Below are 17,635 nucleotides of genomic sequence, written 5' to 3' on the forward strand. Positions count from 1 at the left end.
TCAATTATTATCTTTTTTTGAGCAAATCAAAACTAACTTTTTTTCATTATAAATCAAGAGATCAATACAAGGAGGAACATCATGAATATCACTTTGTCTAGCCCAAGAATTGGCCGCCTTTACTAACGAATGAGCAACCATATTCGATTGACGTTTGATAAACTTTACCTCAAAGTTGGGAAAATTACAAAGAGTAGATTGAATGACTTTCAAAGTAGTAAAGAATTCTGAATTACCAATGACTTTATTTCTTAGAGCTTGAACCACCCGAAGGGAATCACTTTCGAAGATGATCCGGTCTAGATGCATAGAGATAGCTATTTGAATGGCGTCCTTAAGGGATGACGCTTCCCCTTCAAGGATTGTAAACACGTCAACGTCCCAAGTTGTACCTGCCGTATGGAAATTACCTGAACTGTCTCGGATACACCATCCTCTGTTAGAAGTTCTACAATTCTTATTAAAACCCGCATCCACATTGCATTTGAGCCAATCAGGAGGCGGTGGTTCCCAAGTATGCCCGTGTTGAGGAACATGGTCATCCTCTGATTTATTCTGAACCGTAAACCACTCCTGCAAACTATGGTACCCCAGCCACCCAACTTTTGTTGCTTCCTCCCTCTCATTATGCCATATGAAATCGTTCAGATTCTTCCACAAATCTTCTAACATAACTGCAACTCTACCAGATGTATTTTTATCTTCCTTTGTATATATATATCAACAATTAGTAATTTTACCTCATCAAAAGAAAGAAGACGATGATCAATAATATTACTCAAACATGTTGCCTGCCAACCTTGATTTGTTTCTGCATATCCAAAGAAGATATGTCACTCATCCTCCAAGCTATTATTGCAAAAAGGACATTCAACCGGGCACGAAACATGATGTTGACGAAGTCTCACTCGGGAGGGTAGGAAATCATGACAAATCCTCCAAAGAAAATGCTTAGCTCTAGTCGGCGCTTTGATATTCCAAATACTATTCCAGTTCTGCATATTAGGCATCTCGCGCCCTCTTTTGATAACATTCCTCCACAGCCTATACCCTGACCTCACATTATAACTACCACTTTTCTCTTCCTTCTAAATTAACCTGTCTTCAGTAACCTCCTCTACTAACGGGACATGTATAATTTCCTCCACTGCTGCACAATCAAACAACTCACGTAAAACTCTCACATCCCATTGTTTAACATGGGTCAACATGAGATTATTAACGGTAATATTGTACGCACCTTGTTTATGAGGGCCAGCCAAACACCCCTCACGGTACCCTCAAATCCAAGGTTAATTCATCCCCATAATGTTACTACCATCACCAATACTCCACTTGCAACCAAGCATTAGAATTTCTCTAGCTTTCCAAATACTTTGCCAAACAAAACTAGGATTATATCCTAGCTCAGCATCGAGGAAAGAAGTTCTAGGGAAATACCTTGACTTGAAAATCTGGGAGACAAGTGCATGGGGCTTAGACATATTGTACCATCCTTGTTTCACAATCATCGCCATATTAAATGCTCTAAAGTAACGAAAACCCAAACTACCGTCCTTCTTGGTATAAGTAAGTACTTTTCCCATTCCATCTACCTGATACCTTTGTTATTATTCCCTCCACCCCACCAAAAAGAGTTAAGCATCTTTTGAATCTCATTTACCACTGAATCTAGAATAATATAAATGCTCATTATATACGTCGGAACTGCCTGTAACACTGATTTAATCATAACTTCTTTCCCCGCTTTGGATAATGAGCGGCCTCTCCAAGAATTAATCTATTTCCAAATACGATCTTTGATATAAGAGAACATATCTTTTTTACTGCGACCAATCATGGATGGCAACCCCAAATAGTTACTTGTCCCCGGGACGTGACAGACTCCCATAACCCCAAATCATGGATGGAATTAAATGTTGTGACGTGATAAACATGTCACAATTTTTTTTTTTTGAAAAAATATCTGATTTCCCATGTGATAACGTTACATTTATTATTTTAATATTTAAAAAAATTAACGAAGTGATAAACACGTCGCAACATGCATTTTTTTGCCATATGTTTATCACGTCACTAAAACACGTCGTTGGGGACCATTTTTCTTGTAGTGCAGTGATGACGATGAATCAGATTCAAAATTTATTATATATTTTTATTTTAATATTATGTGTAAATGATGTAATATTCTATGTAAACAATGTAATTTATAAACAATTTAATTTAATATTTTGTGTAAACAATATAATTTGTATTTAAAAAAAATATTGTTCCCTCGATTTTGATCATGTATCAAAAGATATGTGACATTAATTTTGAAAATATAAAAATGATGTTGTTGCAGATCGAACTGATGATCATTTCAACTATTTTTTGGTTAATCAGAAGTCGACGGATAAAGTGTCAAGTTTTCACTACACCTTTCGTTATCTCGCTTGTATCAATCACCATTCTTAAAAATCGAGTTTTTCTTGCACCAATCGCCCTTCATTTTTTTTTTCTTCACCATATGAAATGTCCATTCATATAGTAAATACTAAGTTCATCAGAATTGTTGCACCATATGAAACGTTTAACTCAAGCATACAATGATTAAAATGGAGGAGTTACTAAAATATAGCACAGTTAAGATACACTTATGTTTGCTTTGTGCGATGCAAAGTGATTATCAATAATTAGTAATTTAAGGATTGAAAAAATTGAGTGGCCAACACACGGACCCAGATTGCACAACCATGCAGGTCAACCTGAAAACTAAATCTATTACAAAATGTCAAGTGGCAACAATTAACATTCCCACTTTCCTAAAGAAGTAAGAACTATGTAAGAAATAGTTTCATAGTTTCATTAACACTTGTTAATAAAATACCAAAATCAAATACTAATAATGAAAAATGTGTTGCATGTGTATTATACTTCATTCATGGAAAGCATCATCATTTGTTTTGCCATTTGAATGCTATGACCGATGCACCTCCTAATTAATTTATTTCATCTCCACTTTGGACGGTAATATGTTCTTAATCATATTCATTGCCAAGAATTCTGTCGGGTAATTATTTGTAAGATTAATTTGGAATTTAGTTAATAGTTATGTACTGACATCTAATTCTTGGATGCAGATCGGATTTGAGCTCGCAGCATAATTCTAAGATATGCGGATTTGAGCTCGCAGCATTTTACTTATTCACTTATACTAGATCAATTATTATCTATTAAGCTATTAAAAAAAGTGATTATTTAGGATTATTTTTAAATTAGTGAATTCGATGATAGCATCTCAATCTATTAATTTAGAAGAGATGGCAATTTTTTGAAGTAACTAGACCTAATTTTGCCTATAGTTCCTTAATGACTTGGTTAACTTCTATGATGATGTCATTCTCTACTCTATAACGTTAATTACAAGTGTGGTGGGCCCTACAACTTTCAACATAAATTAAGATTAACTTAGAGTCTGTTTGGTAACACCCAAAAAAGAGCTTTTAGCTTTTAGCTTTTAGCTTTTCAGCTCACATTAATAAAAAAGCTCTGTTTGGTAACGCTATTTTAGCTTTTAGTATGTAGCTTTTTTACTAGCTTTTAGCTTTTTTTTCAAAAGCTATTTGAAGTAGCTTTTGAGCTTGTAGCTTTTAGCTTGTGACTTTTTTTTCCATTTATACCCTTATTATTTTAACAAAATATTATTACCCTTATTAATTAAAATGATCATTTATGTCATTTCGTATTTATCAGCTAATGAAACAGTTAATTTACCAAACACTCATATTAGCTTATCAGTTATAGTCACCAGCTAAAAGCTACCAGCTACCAGCTATCAACTACCAGCTATCAGCTATAAGCTACCAGCTATCAGCTACCAGCTAGTTTTACCAAACAGAGCCTTAGAAAAGTAAGGTAAAAAAATTGCAATTAGTTGTTCATATTAACCAATTTAACACATTAAACCATATTTAGGTCACCTTTAATGGATCTGGATAATAATTTAGTTCACCTTTAATGGATCTAAATAATGAGATGAGCTTTGAGACACTTAGAGGAACATAATAAATATTGCATAAATATATAAAATAAGTTATTGAAATTTAAAAAAGTTAAAGTTGGCGTGAATTAGAAGATGAAGATGAATGACATGTGTTTTTTGGGTGCTTTTCTACTAGTCAAAGTTGGCGGGCAGCAGGTTTGTCATCCTTAATTGAACCCCGTTTACATACTTTCCATGATGCTAAATCCCTTATTTTGGATGTTTGTAGTCGTGAGGACCGTAGGAATGCGGGTAGATTTGCGGTTTTGCTTGAGACTCTTTGGAGAAGTAGGAATAATGTGGTGTGGCAAGATACTCGTGAAGATGCTATGCGGATTGGTTTACAAGCCTATCACAATTGGTACGATTGGTTTCTAGCCAGAGAGAAGCATGAGCCTACCGTTACTACTAATAGTTCAGAGGGTTGGATTCCGCCTACGGTTAATCAAGTGAAGTGCAATGTTGACGCAACTTTCAATAAGGTATGTGGTTCTACCAATAGAGGTTGGTGCTTTAGGGACCATTTGGGGAGATTTATCACAGGAGGGGTGGCTTGGGATGTGGGTTCTCTTTCCGTCATTGAAGCTGAAGCCATCGCTTTGAAGGAAGCAGTTCAGAATGCCATCTCCCTTCATTTATCCCATGTTATTTTTGAAAGTGATTGTCAAATTGTAACTAAGGCTATTCATACTACAACTGTAGGTAACTCTGAATTTAGCCTTATTATTAGAACTATTCAGAACTTGTTGCTTCTTTTTCTGAACTTTGCGGTAAAGTTCATTAAACGCCAAGCGAATTCGGTTGCCCATACTTTAGCTAAGGCGGCCAATTCTTGGTTTAGGCGTAGTTTCTTTAATATGGTACCTCTTTGTATTGATCTTTGTTTAAGGAATGAAAGTCGTTAAGTTTGTTGCTGTCAAAAAAAAAAGTTAAAGTATGTTTGTGTTTTGAGATTGAAGAAATTAACGTTCAGCTTGAAAGTCGATAGAGGCTGGAAGTGGGGTAGCCGCGGTTGATAAAGTTAGTGTGGCGAACAAATACAGTGACAGAGTAATGGAATTAAGATTGTTTTTTGTGAGTAGGACAAGTGTTTAGAAATATTGGAAGTTGAATAGAATTTGATAGATAGGAGAATTCTTTATGGAAGAAAGAACTTTGTATTTTTGCTTGATACAAATGTGTGAGATTACATCTTTATTTATAGTACTCTAAGGAGAACTCTAGACTCACTAATTCTAGAGAGTTCTCAATCCTAGAAATTCAATGAGTATTCTAGAGAATATTACAATAATAAGAAATATCTAGACTCTCCAAATACTACAAGAGTTCTCTAGAAACACTACCCAAAATTATCTAAGCCCAAAATAACTAAGCCGGAGAATACCATTAATAATTAGGCCCAAATCAAGTTTATATTTCAACACAGAGTTGGTGCGGTAGTTTTACTCGCTAGCAAGCAGCAGTGGTAGGAGGGTTGAAAGTTGTAGTGATTAGGTCGGTTTCAGCTGGCAATTTGAGTATGTTGTATATTGGATTCTGTTCAGGTCATTTTTTGTATATCATGCTTAGTTGTTTCAGTTTGTAATGGGTTGTGTTTTGGCTCAGTTAAGTATATATTGGTTTCAGCAATTATGAATATGTATCTCTATCATTCTTGTCTTCACAACTTTTAGAAATTTAGAATCGAAGACAGAGAGAAAAATTGTGAATCTTAGTGGTAATCTTTTATTTATATATATATATATATATATATATATATATATATATATATATATATATATAGAGAGAGAGAGAGAGAGAGAGAGAGAGCATATCAAGTGAGAGCATTTTATAATGAGAAATGAGAGGAATAAATATCAACCATTGGATTCATCAAGAGAGAGAAATTAATAGCCACATTAATGTATTAACATTCTCTCTCTTGATGAATCTAATGGTTGATATTTATTCCTCTCATCTCTCATTATAAAATGCTCTCACTTGATATGCTCCATATATATATATATATATATATATATATATATATATATATATATATATATATATATATATATATATATATATATATATATATATATATATAAGGGTAAGTTTTTAAGAGTGTGTTCTTAGAATTTGGGAAATTCTTAGAGATATTTAAAGTTATTGGAAAACACTTCTAAACAACTTGAGCTTGTGAGTTCATATATAGAGAGCTATAGAGATTAGTAAACTGGTGGGAAAATAGGACTTGTTCTTTGGGTGACTATTCACTTGTAACTCCTCTGTAATATTTTATAACAACTCTTGGAAGTATAGTGAATCAGATAGTTGTTATTTTCTCCCATAAAAGAATTGTAAAAATATGAGGTTACAGAAATTAGAAATCATCCTGGAGGCAAAGCCGGTGGCGACGGGGCGACAGTGAGACCAGGTCCGGCGGGAGGTTCGATCCATTAGAGCTCAGATATAATTTTCTCGATTCGCGTGTATTATGCTTCATTATTTGAGTTCGTGGTTCTGTTTATTAATGGGTTGTGTTTTTTACTTGTTTTGGATTTGTTGGGGTTCACTACTTATAAATATGTATCTTCATCACTCTTATCAATACAACCTTTAGAATTTTAGAGTTGAAGATAAAAAAAAAAAAACATTAAGAATTATAGTGGTAATCTTATAGAGATAATGGTATATTCCTAAGTGTGTAGTATTCTTGAAATTTGGGAAACTCTTAGGATATGTTTGTTTCAAGGTTGTAAAATATATTCCCGGGAATATGGCAATGGAAATGCAATATTCTCATGTTTGATTCAATTTAAAAAAAAATTATTCCAAGGCATATTTTATTCCCAGAAACTTTATTAATACATGATTCTTCTATTTTTATTCTAAGGTTTAAAAGGTGGGAATCCAACATTCCCATGGGAATAAAATTCAACTAACGATAACTCCTCACTACTACTCACGTTTTATAATTTTTTAATTTATTTATAATTTTTAAATTAAATAAATATTATAAACTTGTTTAAGAAATTTAGTTTTTGACAAACACTTGGATAGGAATATTATTTCAAGGAATAATAATGATGGAAATACGATTTTAAGGAATGTTTTTTCTTAACTTGAAACAAACACACCCTTAGTGTGTGTTTGGATGAAGCATTTTAATGAGGGAAAACAATATCTTGAAGGAACTAAAAATAATTTGACCAAAATTAATTTTTTGGATAAAAAATATGGGAAAATGTTAAAATGATGTAAATTTATGAAGTATTTTATTCAAGCTAAATTTAAGGAATTTCAAATGATACCAAAAAATAAAGAATTTGAAATTACTTCTTCACTCTATATAATGCAAATGTTTAATTGTTTATTAATAATTTTTCAAATTTTGCAACATGGACCTCATTATGAAAATTATAAATTTATCACCAAAATTTTCAAAAAATAGCAAATAAGTTCCTAATAATTTTCAAATTATATAAATTGGTCACTATTTTTATATTTTACTTTTGATCCAAAACAATAAATTTTATTAAATAACCCCAAAAATTACTAATGAATTATTTTAATACTTTATACAAACAAAAGAATTTAAAAATGAGTGGATTTCAATTGAATCATTTGAATTTCTTAGAATTTTAAATTCCTTAAAAATTATCAATTACCTCATCCAAACACACTCTTAGAGATATCTAAGGGAGATTGGGAAATACTTTTAACACCTTGGGCTTATGTGATTCATATGTATAGAGTTTGAAATATTGGAAATACTTGGATAGAGAATAGGGTTTATTCTTGGAAACCTTTGTGACTATTTTCTTGTAACTCATTTGTAATCTTTTGTAAATACTCATGGAAGTATAGCAAATTGGAGAGCTATTCTCTCTGTCATCGGAGATTTTTTGATTGAATTGGGTAAACAAGTTATTGTGTCGCTAGTATTTTATCTTCTTCTACCAATTAAGTAGTTCACTTATTTCATAGAGAGTTATTTTTGTTAAAGGCCTTTTTTTTTTGCTATTGTCTAATATCCCCACACATCAAAAAATTTGGTGTGATTGAACCTTTCAATTTTGTAAGTGGAAAAAGAGATTTTGTTTACAATTGAGCACCATGAATTTGAAATGTTAGATTGAGAGGCATTCTGGAGACACTGATTTTGAGTTATGAAAAGTGAAGATGAAGCAATCTTATATCAAGAGAAATGTATTGAAGCATTAAAGGGTGAAGTGGTGATATTTTCATGCCTAATTGAAGCAGAGAAGACTGGGATGTTGGATAAGACGAAAAATTTCATTACCTTGTGCATTAAGGATAAAGTTATAAGGGAAGTGGCCATGGAGAATATTGAGATTCAATGTGATAAAAACTTGAATCGTCGTATATGACAGTGTCTTCAGCTGACATATTGTGTCTGAAATAACAACTTTGCTCATTCTAAATGATAGATAAATAATATATATGGGAGTAGTTAATAGGATTTCACAAGATCATTGGTGATTTTAAGACTATTGAGGTAAAGAGTGAATATGAGGACGAGGTTCTAACCTTGTTGAACTCATTACCTAGATCCTTTTAGGACGCCATTCATTTTGGTAAGGGAGTACTATTACTTTAGATGAAGTACGAACAACTTTGGGATCCATAGAATTTTCAAAGATGAAATGTTTGAATATTTACGATAGTGGTGAAGGTTTGAGTGTCTTATCTTATCAATATCAACATAAATCTTAGATGATATCGAAATAGGATCTAATACCTGTGAAGCACGAGAAAAGGAGTACAAAGCATGCTTTAAGACAAATCAGACTAACTATGACACAAGTCTTCCTCTGGCACAAGCCATTAAACATTATTTTGCATACAAAAGTCAATAGAAGAGAGATGATTAAGAATACATGTTTACAACAAAGGTGAGGGGGACTAAATTTAACTAATTTGAAATGGGTATAATCACCGAGTTTTACTTCTACCTCACATTAGGGATCGAATTCAAAGGAAGCTTTGAAAACACATGTACCTGATCATGTAGGAAACTTTGTCTCACTGCTGGAATAATGGAAGCAGCCAAGTCCATCTACTGAGAGAAAGTCACTAGAGGTGGTGACCCAACTCTAATACATCTCTATAGTGTTATAGAACCAGAGTCAATAGCAGATGTAGAGCTCAAGGATTCTCAAATCGAAGAGATAAGTACTATTATCAACCTTTGATGAACCTTGAGAGCTTCTCTAACCATAGAAGAGTAAATAAGTTTGAGATTTTCAACCATCAAAGGCACCACCTACCAAAACAATTGCTTGATGCACCTATTGTTAGACAAGTGACTTCGAGCACAAGGGGGTGAATTGTGGTATTTAAAATCATGATTAATTTTAAACTTTTCTCGATTAAGATCATATTAATAATTTCTAGGTGAGTAATTTGTAGTCGAAAATAAAATATTGAAATTAAATCATAGAAAATAAAAGGATAGGGTTAGAAAGATTGCACCGGAAATTTATACTGGTTTGGCTAAACGTTGGCAATGTCCCTAAGAGGTCTTCTTGAGAGTTTCACTATAAACTATGAGTTTTTGAAGGTTATGCCCACAAACATTAATATAATCTGATCTCAAGATTTTAAGGGCCCGTTTGGTGCACAGGATATGATAGGGACATGATAGGATATAGGATAATGATAGGATATGATATAGACAGGATAAGACTTATTCTATCATGTGTTTGGTTTTACAGGATATCGAATATAATATATATATATATATATATATATATATATATATATATATATATATATATATATATATATATATATATATATATATATATATATATATCTTATCATGCGCACCAAATGGGCCCTAAGAGTCTTATCCCCAACCAATGTCAGCTTTTAATCCAGACTAAGCTAACGAATCATTTAGAGATTTATAGTTGATCTCAATAACTAAAACAATAATTTTTCCGGAAATTCTCAATAAACCAAGAACGGAGATTTTATGACTGGTTTATCTCAAGAACCTAACTCAATCTCTTAAGACTATCGCACCCTTACGAATATAAATGATCATCACGACCACTTACAAAAATTTATTCCTCACAAGTAATGCTTCACTTACTAGCACTAAGGCTATCTGAGTGAAATAAAATATTTTCTAAAGAGAGGGAGATAGTTAAATTCCAAAGAAATATGAAAACGTTGAAAAGTGGCGTGATTTGAAGTGAGGGTGTACCTCTCTTTTATAGTATATGATAGGATATGATATAGACAGGATAAGACTTATTCTATCATGTGTTTGGTTTTACAGGATATCGAATATAATATATATATATATATATATATATATATATATATATATATCTTATCATGCGCACCAAATGGGCCCTAAGAGTCTTATCCCCAACCAATGTCAGCTTTTAATCCAGACTAAGCTAACGAATCATTTAGAGATTTATAGTTGATCTCAATAACCAAAACAATAATTTTTCCGGAAATTCTCAATAAACCAAGAACGGAGATTTTATGACTGGTTTATCTCAAGAACCTAACTCAATCTCTTAAGACTATCGCACCCTTACGAATATAAATGATCATCACGACCACTTACAAAAATTTATTCCTCACAAGTAATGCTTCACTTACTAGCACTAAGGCTATCTGAGTGAAATAAAATATTTTCTAAAGAGAGGGAGATAGTTAAATTCCAAAGAAATATGAAAACGTTGAAAAGTGGCGTGATTTGAAGTGAGGGTGTACCTCTCTTTTATAGTATATGATAGGATATGATAGGATATGATATAGACAGGATAAGACTTATTCTATCATGTGTTTGGTTTTACAGGATATCGAATATAATATATATATATATATATATATATATATATATATATATATATATATATATATATATATATATATATATATATATATATATATATATATATCTTATCATGCGCACCAAATGGGCCCTAAGAGTCTTATCTCCAACCAATGTCAGCTTTTAATCCAGACTAAGCTAACGAATCATTTAGAGATTTATAGTTGATCTCAATAACTAAAACAATAATTTTTCCGGAAATTCTCAATAAACCAAGAACGGAGATTTTATGACTGGTTTATCTCAAGAACCTAACTCAATCTCTTAAGACTATCGCACCCTTACGAATATAAATGATCATCACGACCACTTACAAAAATTTATTCCTCACAAGTAATGCTTCACTTACTAGCACTAAGGCTATCTGAGTGAAATAAAATATTTTCTAAAGAGAGGGAGATAGTTAAATTCCAAAGGAATATGAAAACGTTGAAAAGTGGCGTGATTTGAAGTGAGGGTGTACCTCTCTTTTATAGTATATGATAGGATATGATAGGATATGATATAGACAGTATAAGACTTATTCTATCATGTGTTTGGTTTTACAGGATATCGAATATAATATATATATATATATATATATATATATATATATATATATATATATATATATATATATATATATATATATATATCTTATCATGCGCACCAAATGGGCCCTAAGAGTCTTATCCCCAACCAATGTCAGCTTTTAATCCAGACTAAGCTAACGAATCATTTAGAGATTTATAGTTGATCTCAATAACTAAAACAATAATTTTTCCGGAAATTCTCAATAAACCAAGAACGGAGATTTTATGACTGGTTTATCTCAAGAACCTAACTCAATCTCTTAAGACTATCGCACCCTTACGAATATAAATGATCATCACGACCACTTACAAAAATTTATTCCTCACAAGTAATGCTTCACTTACTAGCACTAAGGCTATCTGAGTGAAATAAAATATTTTCTAAAGAGAGGGAGATAGTTAAATTCCAAAGAAATATGAAAACGTTGAAAAGTGGCGTGATTTGAAGTGAGGGTGTACCTCTCTTTTATAGTATATGATAGGATATGATAGGATATGATATAGACAGGATAAGACTTATTCTATCATGTGTTTGATTTTACAGGATATCGAATATAATATATATATATATATATATATATATATATATATATATATATATATATATATATATATATATATATATATATATATATATATATATATCTTATCATGCGCACCAAATGGGCCCTAAGAGTCTTATCCCCAACCAATGTCAGCTTTTAATCCAGACTAAGCTAACGAATCATTTAGAGATTTATAGTTGATCTCAATAACTAAAACAATAATTTTTCCGGAAATTCTCAATAAACCAAGAACGGAGATTTTATGACTGGTTTATCTCAAGAACCTAACTCAATCTCTTAAGACTATCGCACCCTTACGAATATAAATGATCATCACGACCACTTACAAAAATTTATTCCTCACAAGTAATGCTTCACTTACTAGCACTAAGGCTATCTAAGTGAAATAAAATATTTTCTAAAGAGAGGGAGATAGTTAAATTCCAAAGAAATATGAAAACGTTGAAAAGTGGCGTGATTTGAAGTGAGGGTGTACCTCTCTTTTATAGTATATGATAGGATATGATATAGACAGGATAAGACTTATTCTATCATGTGTTTGGTTTTACAGGATATCGAATATAATATATATATATATATATATATATATATATATATATATATATATATATATATATATATATATATATATATATATATATATATATCTTATCATGCGCACCAAATGGGCCCTAAGAGTCTTATCCCCAACCAATGTCAACTTTTAATCCAGACTAAGCTAACGAATCATTTAGAGATTTATAGTTGATCTCAATAACTAAAACATTAATTTTTCCGGAAATTCTCAATAAACCAAGAACGGAGATTTTATGACTGGTTTATCTCAAGAACCTAACTCAATATCTTAAGACTATCGCACCCTTACGAATATAAATGATCATCACGACCACTTACAAAAATTTATTCCTCACAAGTAATGCTTCACTTACTAGCACTAAGGCTATCTGAGTGAAATAAAATATTTTCTAAAGAGAGGGAGATAGTTAAATTCCAAAGAAATATGAAAACGTTGAAAAGTGGCGTGATTTGAAGTGAGGGTGTACCTCTCTTTTATAGTAGTTAGAGAAACCAAAAAAGGAAAGATTCATGGGTCGAATCGATTATCTAATTGATTGGTAAGACGTTCTAATCAATTAGATTAACGTTCTAATGGATTAAAATAACGTTCTAATCGATTAGCGGGCCTAAAGAGGAAATATTGGATGTGTTGTCATTTTAGGTCATTAAGGTGTTGTCTCCATCGCTTGGTAATTGATTAGCCATTTTCTAATGGATTAGCATAAGATTCTAATCTATTAGATAAAAAATCGATTGGTTTGTTCAAAAAGGCTTTGGAAAAAGATTGGACAGCTTCTTAATCACTTGGTTTGATCTAAAAAATAATCTGCATGATAAAAACATTTGAAAAAGATTTGTAAGGGGTGTGTGAGTTGTCGTAGTCCTTTAAAAGTTATTATTTACTTTTACAAAACTCGGATCACTCTGATCAGACAAACAAACAAACACGATCAAACAAACTTTCACACTTTATCAGAGGCTTCAAGCTTTTTTTTGCTGGATTGTTCTTGATATAAACACTTTAATCTTTAGTCTCTTTGAGGCATGAGATGTTTCTCTGGTTAGGTGACTATTATCGAGGTTGAAAATTATTGCCACTTACTTTAATCATAGTTATCGTCATCAAAACATCAAAAAAATACCTTTTATAAGATTGTCATATTTATACATGCTAACACATAAATTTATACCTATGTCCGTCGTTTTACCCAGACAAAAATGGGAGATAACTGTGTGTACAAAATACTACTAAATGTTACCAAATATGTCTGAAATAAAAATAATAGTAATAATAAAATATAACAATTTAGTTCCTATTTTAGTCAAACAATTATAAATAATAATATTAAATTAATAGATGAATAATATATTAAACTTGGTTTGATTTAGACTCGAATTTAATTAATTTGAAATAGATTAGTTCTTACTACAAGTATATTGTTTATTTTTATATAATGAAACCCTATTATATGTCCAATTATAATTTACAATATACTCTTACTACATATTAGTGTTTTTTCTGTCATTCTTGCTAAAAACTAATTATTTAAAGATTTGAAATATTACAATTTAATGTATATACTAATGACTCAATATAAAACAAACGGTGTCTCGTAGTGGAAAGGGTTTCCACCAATTTTAGATTCCCACAAATCAAAGCATACATAGTTTCTTACACATTCATAAATCAATTCATTGCCCAAGACATTCCTATATATAAATGCATCTCACTCATACTCTTACTCCTCACTCACAAAACTCATTCAATATATCTATTCTCTTCTTTCTTCACTCAATAGTAGCTCCATTTCCATGGCTTTCATAGTCTCACCAACTATAATGAGAAACTCCATTTCATTGCAAAATAGAGTTGTTTGTGATATGCCTGATAACTCTTATAAGGATAAGTTTTTATTTAGAAACAAGGGCATTTATAAGGGCACACGCAATCTTCAAGATCATTTGACCGTCGCAAATGTTGCGAGCCCGTCGCGTGTGATCGCTCCGCCTCCACCGCCGGAGAAACTTCCAGGGACCAACGGTGGCCAACACCATGTTGCATGGACTAGTGTCCCCCAAGAAAGATGGGAAGGAGAACTTCTTGTTCAAGGACATATTCCACTCTGGCTGGTAAGTGATTTTTTTTCTCCAACATTGATATATTTTTAAAATAATCTTTAATTTAATGAATATAAACAAAAGTAATTAATTTATATTATTAAAAATTAATTAATTAAATTTTCAAAAAAAAATTAATTATTTAGTTAAATACAATTATTCTTCTTAATTTCATAAAAATAAGTAAGTATATTTTGTGATTATAAAAATAAATATGACTATTCTTTTTTCTTCTTACATTCAATATAACATCATTTGATTTTGTTCTGATATATTTTTTATTAAAAGAATGAGGACAGTAATAATTAAACTCCAAGCCACTAATCCATTACAAAGATTAAAATATCATATAATGAATAAACTATTCAAAAAGCTTAAGTTCTAAATATAGATATAAATGTGTGGATAATTTTATATTATATCTATCGCTGTAGCTTCTACCCTCTGCTTAAATTTTACCACCAATATTATTATTAGTCGAGTTCTACTCGATTGTTTTATTGAAACAACCAAATTTAAAACATAGACAAAGTGGAAAACAACAGAAATATTCTTGTCTCAAAACCTCCATATAAATTATTAAAAATGAAAAAGCTGCTGATTCTACACGTAATATTGGTTTGTGTTTGTCCAGTAATGTACCAATGTGTCAGCAAATGGAACCCAGCAGAGTATATTACTAGAATCAAGAATTTAATATCAAATTAATTAAAATAAATAATTGATCTTATAGGAGTATGTAATATCAAAGCATCTTTGAACATCCATTGATTCGTAACACTATGATACACAAATAGTATCGTGTTGTTGGCATGAAAATCTATAATATACGAATAAAATATTCACTATTATTTTTTAATTTGGTAGTATAAATATGAGATGATTTACAGTATATACTAATAACATGGTACATATTACGCATGCAGAAAGGAACGTACATAAGGAATGGTCCAGGCATGTGGAACATAGGAGACTATAATTTCAGGCATCTCTTTGATGGCTATGCCACCTTGGTTGGACTTCACTTTGAGAATGGGCGGTTGACGGCCGGTCACCGGCAAATCGAATCTCAAGCTTATCAAGCAGCAAAGAAAAATCAGAAGATATGTTATCGTGAATTTTCTGAAGTGCCTAAGGCTGAAAATTTCTTAGCTTATGTAGGAGAGCTAGCGAGTCTTTTCTCTGGTTCATCACTTACCGATAATGCCAACACCGGTGTGGTGAAGCTCGGCGATGGGAGGGTGGTTTGTTTGACAGAGACACAAAAAGGGTCTATAGTGATAGATCCTGAGACGTTGGAGACAATTGGAAAATTTGAGTATAGTGATTCTTTGGGAGGACTCATTCATTCCGCACACCCTATTGTGACGGATAAGGAGTTTTTAACGTTGATCCCTGACCTTGTGAAACCAGGATACTTGGTAGTGAAGATGGAACCCGGCTCTAATGAGAGGAATGTTATTGGGCGGGTTGATTGTCGAGGCGGATCATCGCCCGGTTGGGTCCATTCCTTCCCTGTTACTGAACACTATGTTATTGTGCCTGAAATGCCATTGAGGTATTGTGCTCAGAATTTGCTCAGGGCTGAACCAACTCCTTTATACAAGTTTCAGTGGCATCCTGAATCCAAAGCTTTTATGCATGTAATGTGCAAGACTAGTGGAAAGATTGTAAGTGCATATTAATTACATTTCATAGCTGACATGCTAGAATATGATGAGTTGTATTAGTGTTTCCCTTATTAGTTTTGTAGTTAATTTTGGTGTGTGATTTTGAAGGTGGCAAGTGTGGAAGTGCCTCTATTTGTTACTTTCCATTTCATAAATGCATATGAAGAGGAAGATGAAGATGGGAGGGTGACTGCTGTTATTGCTGACTGCTGTGAACACAATTCAAACCCCGGCATTCTTGACAAGCTTAGATTACAGAACCTTCGCTCATTTAATGGCAACGATGTTCTACCAGATGCTAGGTTCGTATTTGACTTGATTATTTTATTGTAAGGCCATAATGGAATGCATATACTAGATCAAATGAAATTGATCTAAAATCAATGTTTATTGAAATAATAGGGTTGGAAGGTTTAGAATACCACTAGATGGAAGTCCATATGGAACATTAGAAGCAGCATTAGACCCAAATGAACATGGGAGAGGCATGGATATGTGCAGCATAAACCCTAATTATTTAGGGATGAAATACAGATATACCTATGCTTGTGGAGCACAACGCCCTTGTAACTTCCCCAACACCCTCACCAAGGTTACTTTGCATTACATCTCACTATTTTCAATTTATGTCCAATTTAACCCTACAAACCTTTAGTTAAATGTGCTTTGACATGCAATATGTAGATTGATCTAGAATCAAAAAGGGCCAAGAATTGGTATGAAGAAGGAGCTGTGCCCTCGGAACCATTCTTTGTGCCTCGACCAGGAGCAACAGAAGAAGACGATGGTAAGAACTCTTATAATTAGCTGATCAATTCATGTTTCTGCAAGATCATCCCCTCCTTGTTCTGAACTTTTTAACCCTCATATAACAGGTGTAGTAATCTCCATAGTCAGTGAGAAAAATGGAGAAGGATATGCATTGGTGTTAGATGGTTCCACTTTTGAAGAGATTGCTAGGGCTAAGTTCCCTTATGGTCTTCCATATGGATTGCATGGATGTTGGGTTCCAAAACAGTAAAAGAGTTACTAAAAACTGTCATTATCATAGTGAAAGATCTGCTCAGAGAAACTACATGAAAGCATCACATCTGTACAGTTTATATTCTACAACTATTTATAAGTGCAAGCTGAGTGCAATACATAAACGCAAGTACATGTATGATAAAGTAGCAATTATACGATTTCATATTAGTCGCAGCATTATAAAATTATAACTCATGTAAAATTCAAGAATATACATAGAAAATTAGCAACTATACAGATTT

General features: G+C 32.2%; 1 protein-coding gene across 1 annotated transcript; it reads left to right on the forward strand.

Annotated features, from left to right (window-relative positions):
- The first annotated feature begins 14,338 nt into the window (after positions 1-14,338).
- LOC131660078 (carotenoid cleavage dioxygenase 8 homolog B, chloroplastic-like) lies at positions 14,339-17,624 on the forward strand. Its single transcript, XM_058929209.1, has 6 exons — positions 14,339-14,709; positions 15,624-16,367; positions 16,476-16,669; positions 16,770-16,959; positions 17,052-17,154; positions 17,243-17,624. Exons 1-6 carry the CDS (start codon positions 14,392-14,394, stop codon positions 17,386-17,388), a joined length of 1,695 nt encoding a protein of 564 aa, XP_058785192.1. The 5' UTR covers positions 14,339-14,391; the 3' UTR covers positions 17,389-17,624.
- Positions 17,625-17,635: the final 11 nt, after the last annotated feature.

This window comes from Vicia villosa, linkage group LG3, assembly GCF_029867415.1.
Source record: "Vicia villosa cultivar HV-30 ecotype Madison, WI linkage group LG3, Vvil1.0, whole genome shotgun sequence".
NCBI classification, from domain to species: domain Eukaryota; kingdom Viridiplantae; phylum Streptophyta; class Magnoliopsida; order Fabales; family Fabaceae; genus Vicia; species Vicia villosa.

Bases quoted from the DNA above. Each gene is read 5' to 3' on its own strand.
- LOC131660078 (XM_058929209.1), top strand. From the start codon at position 14,392: ATGGCTTTCATAGTCTCACCAACTATAATGAGAAACTCCATTTCATTG. The intron at 14,710-15,623 runs GTAAGTGATTTT...TTACGCATGCAG, and splicing joins GACATATTCCACTCTGGCTG to AAAGGAACGTACATAAGGAA. The intron at 16,670-16,769 runs GTTCGTATTTGA...TTGAAATAATAG, and splicing joins GATGTTCTACCAGATGCTAG to GGTTGGAAGGTTTAGAATAC.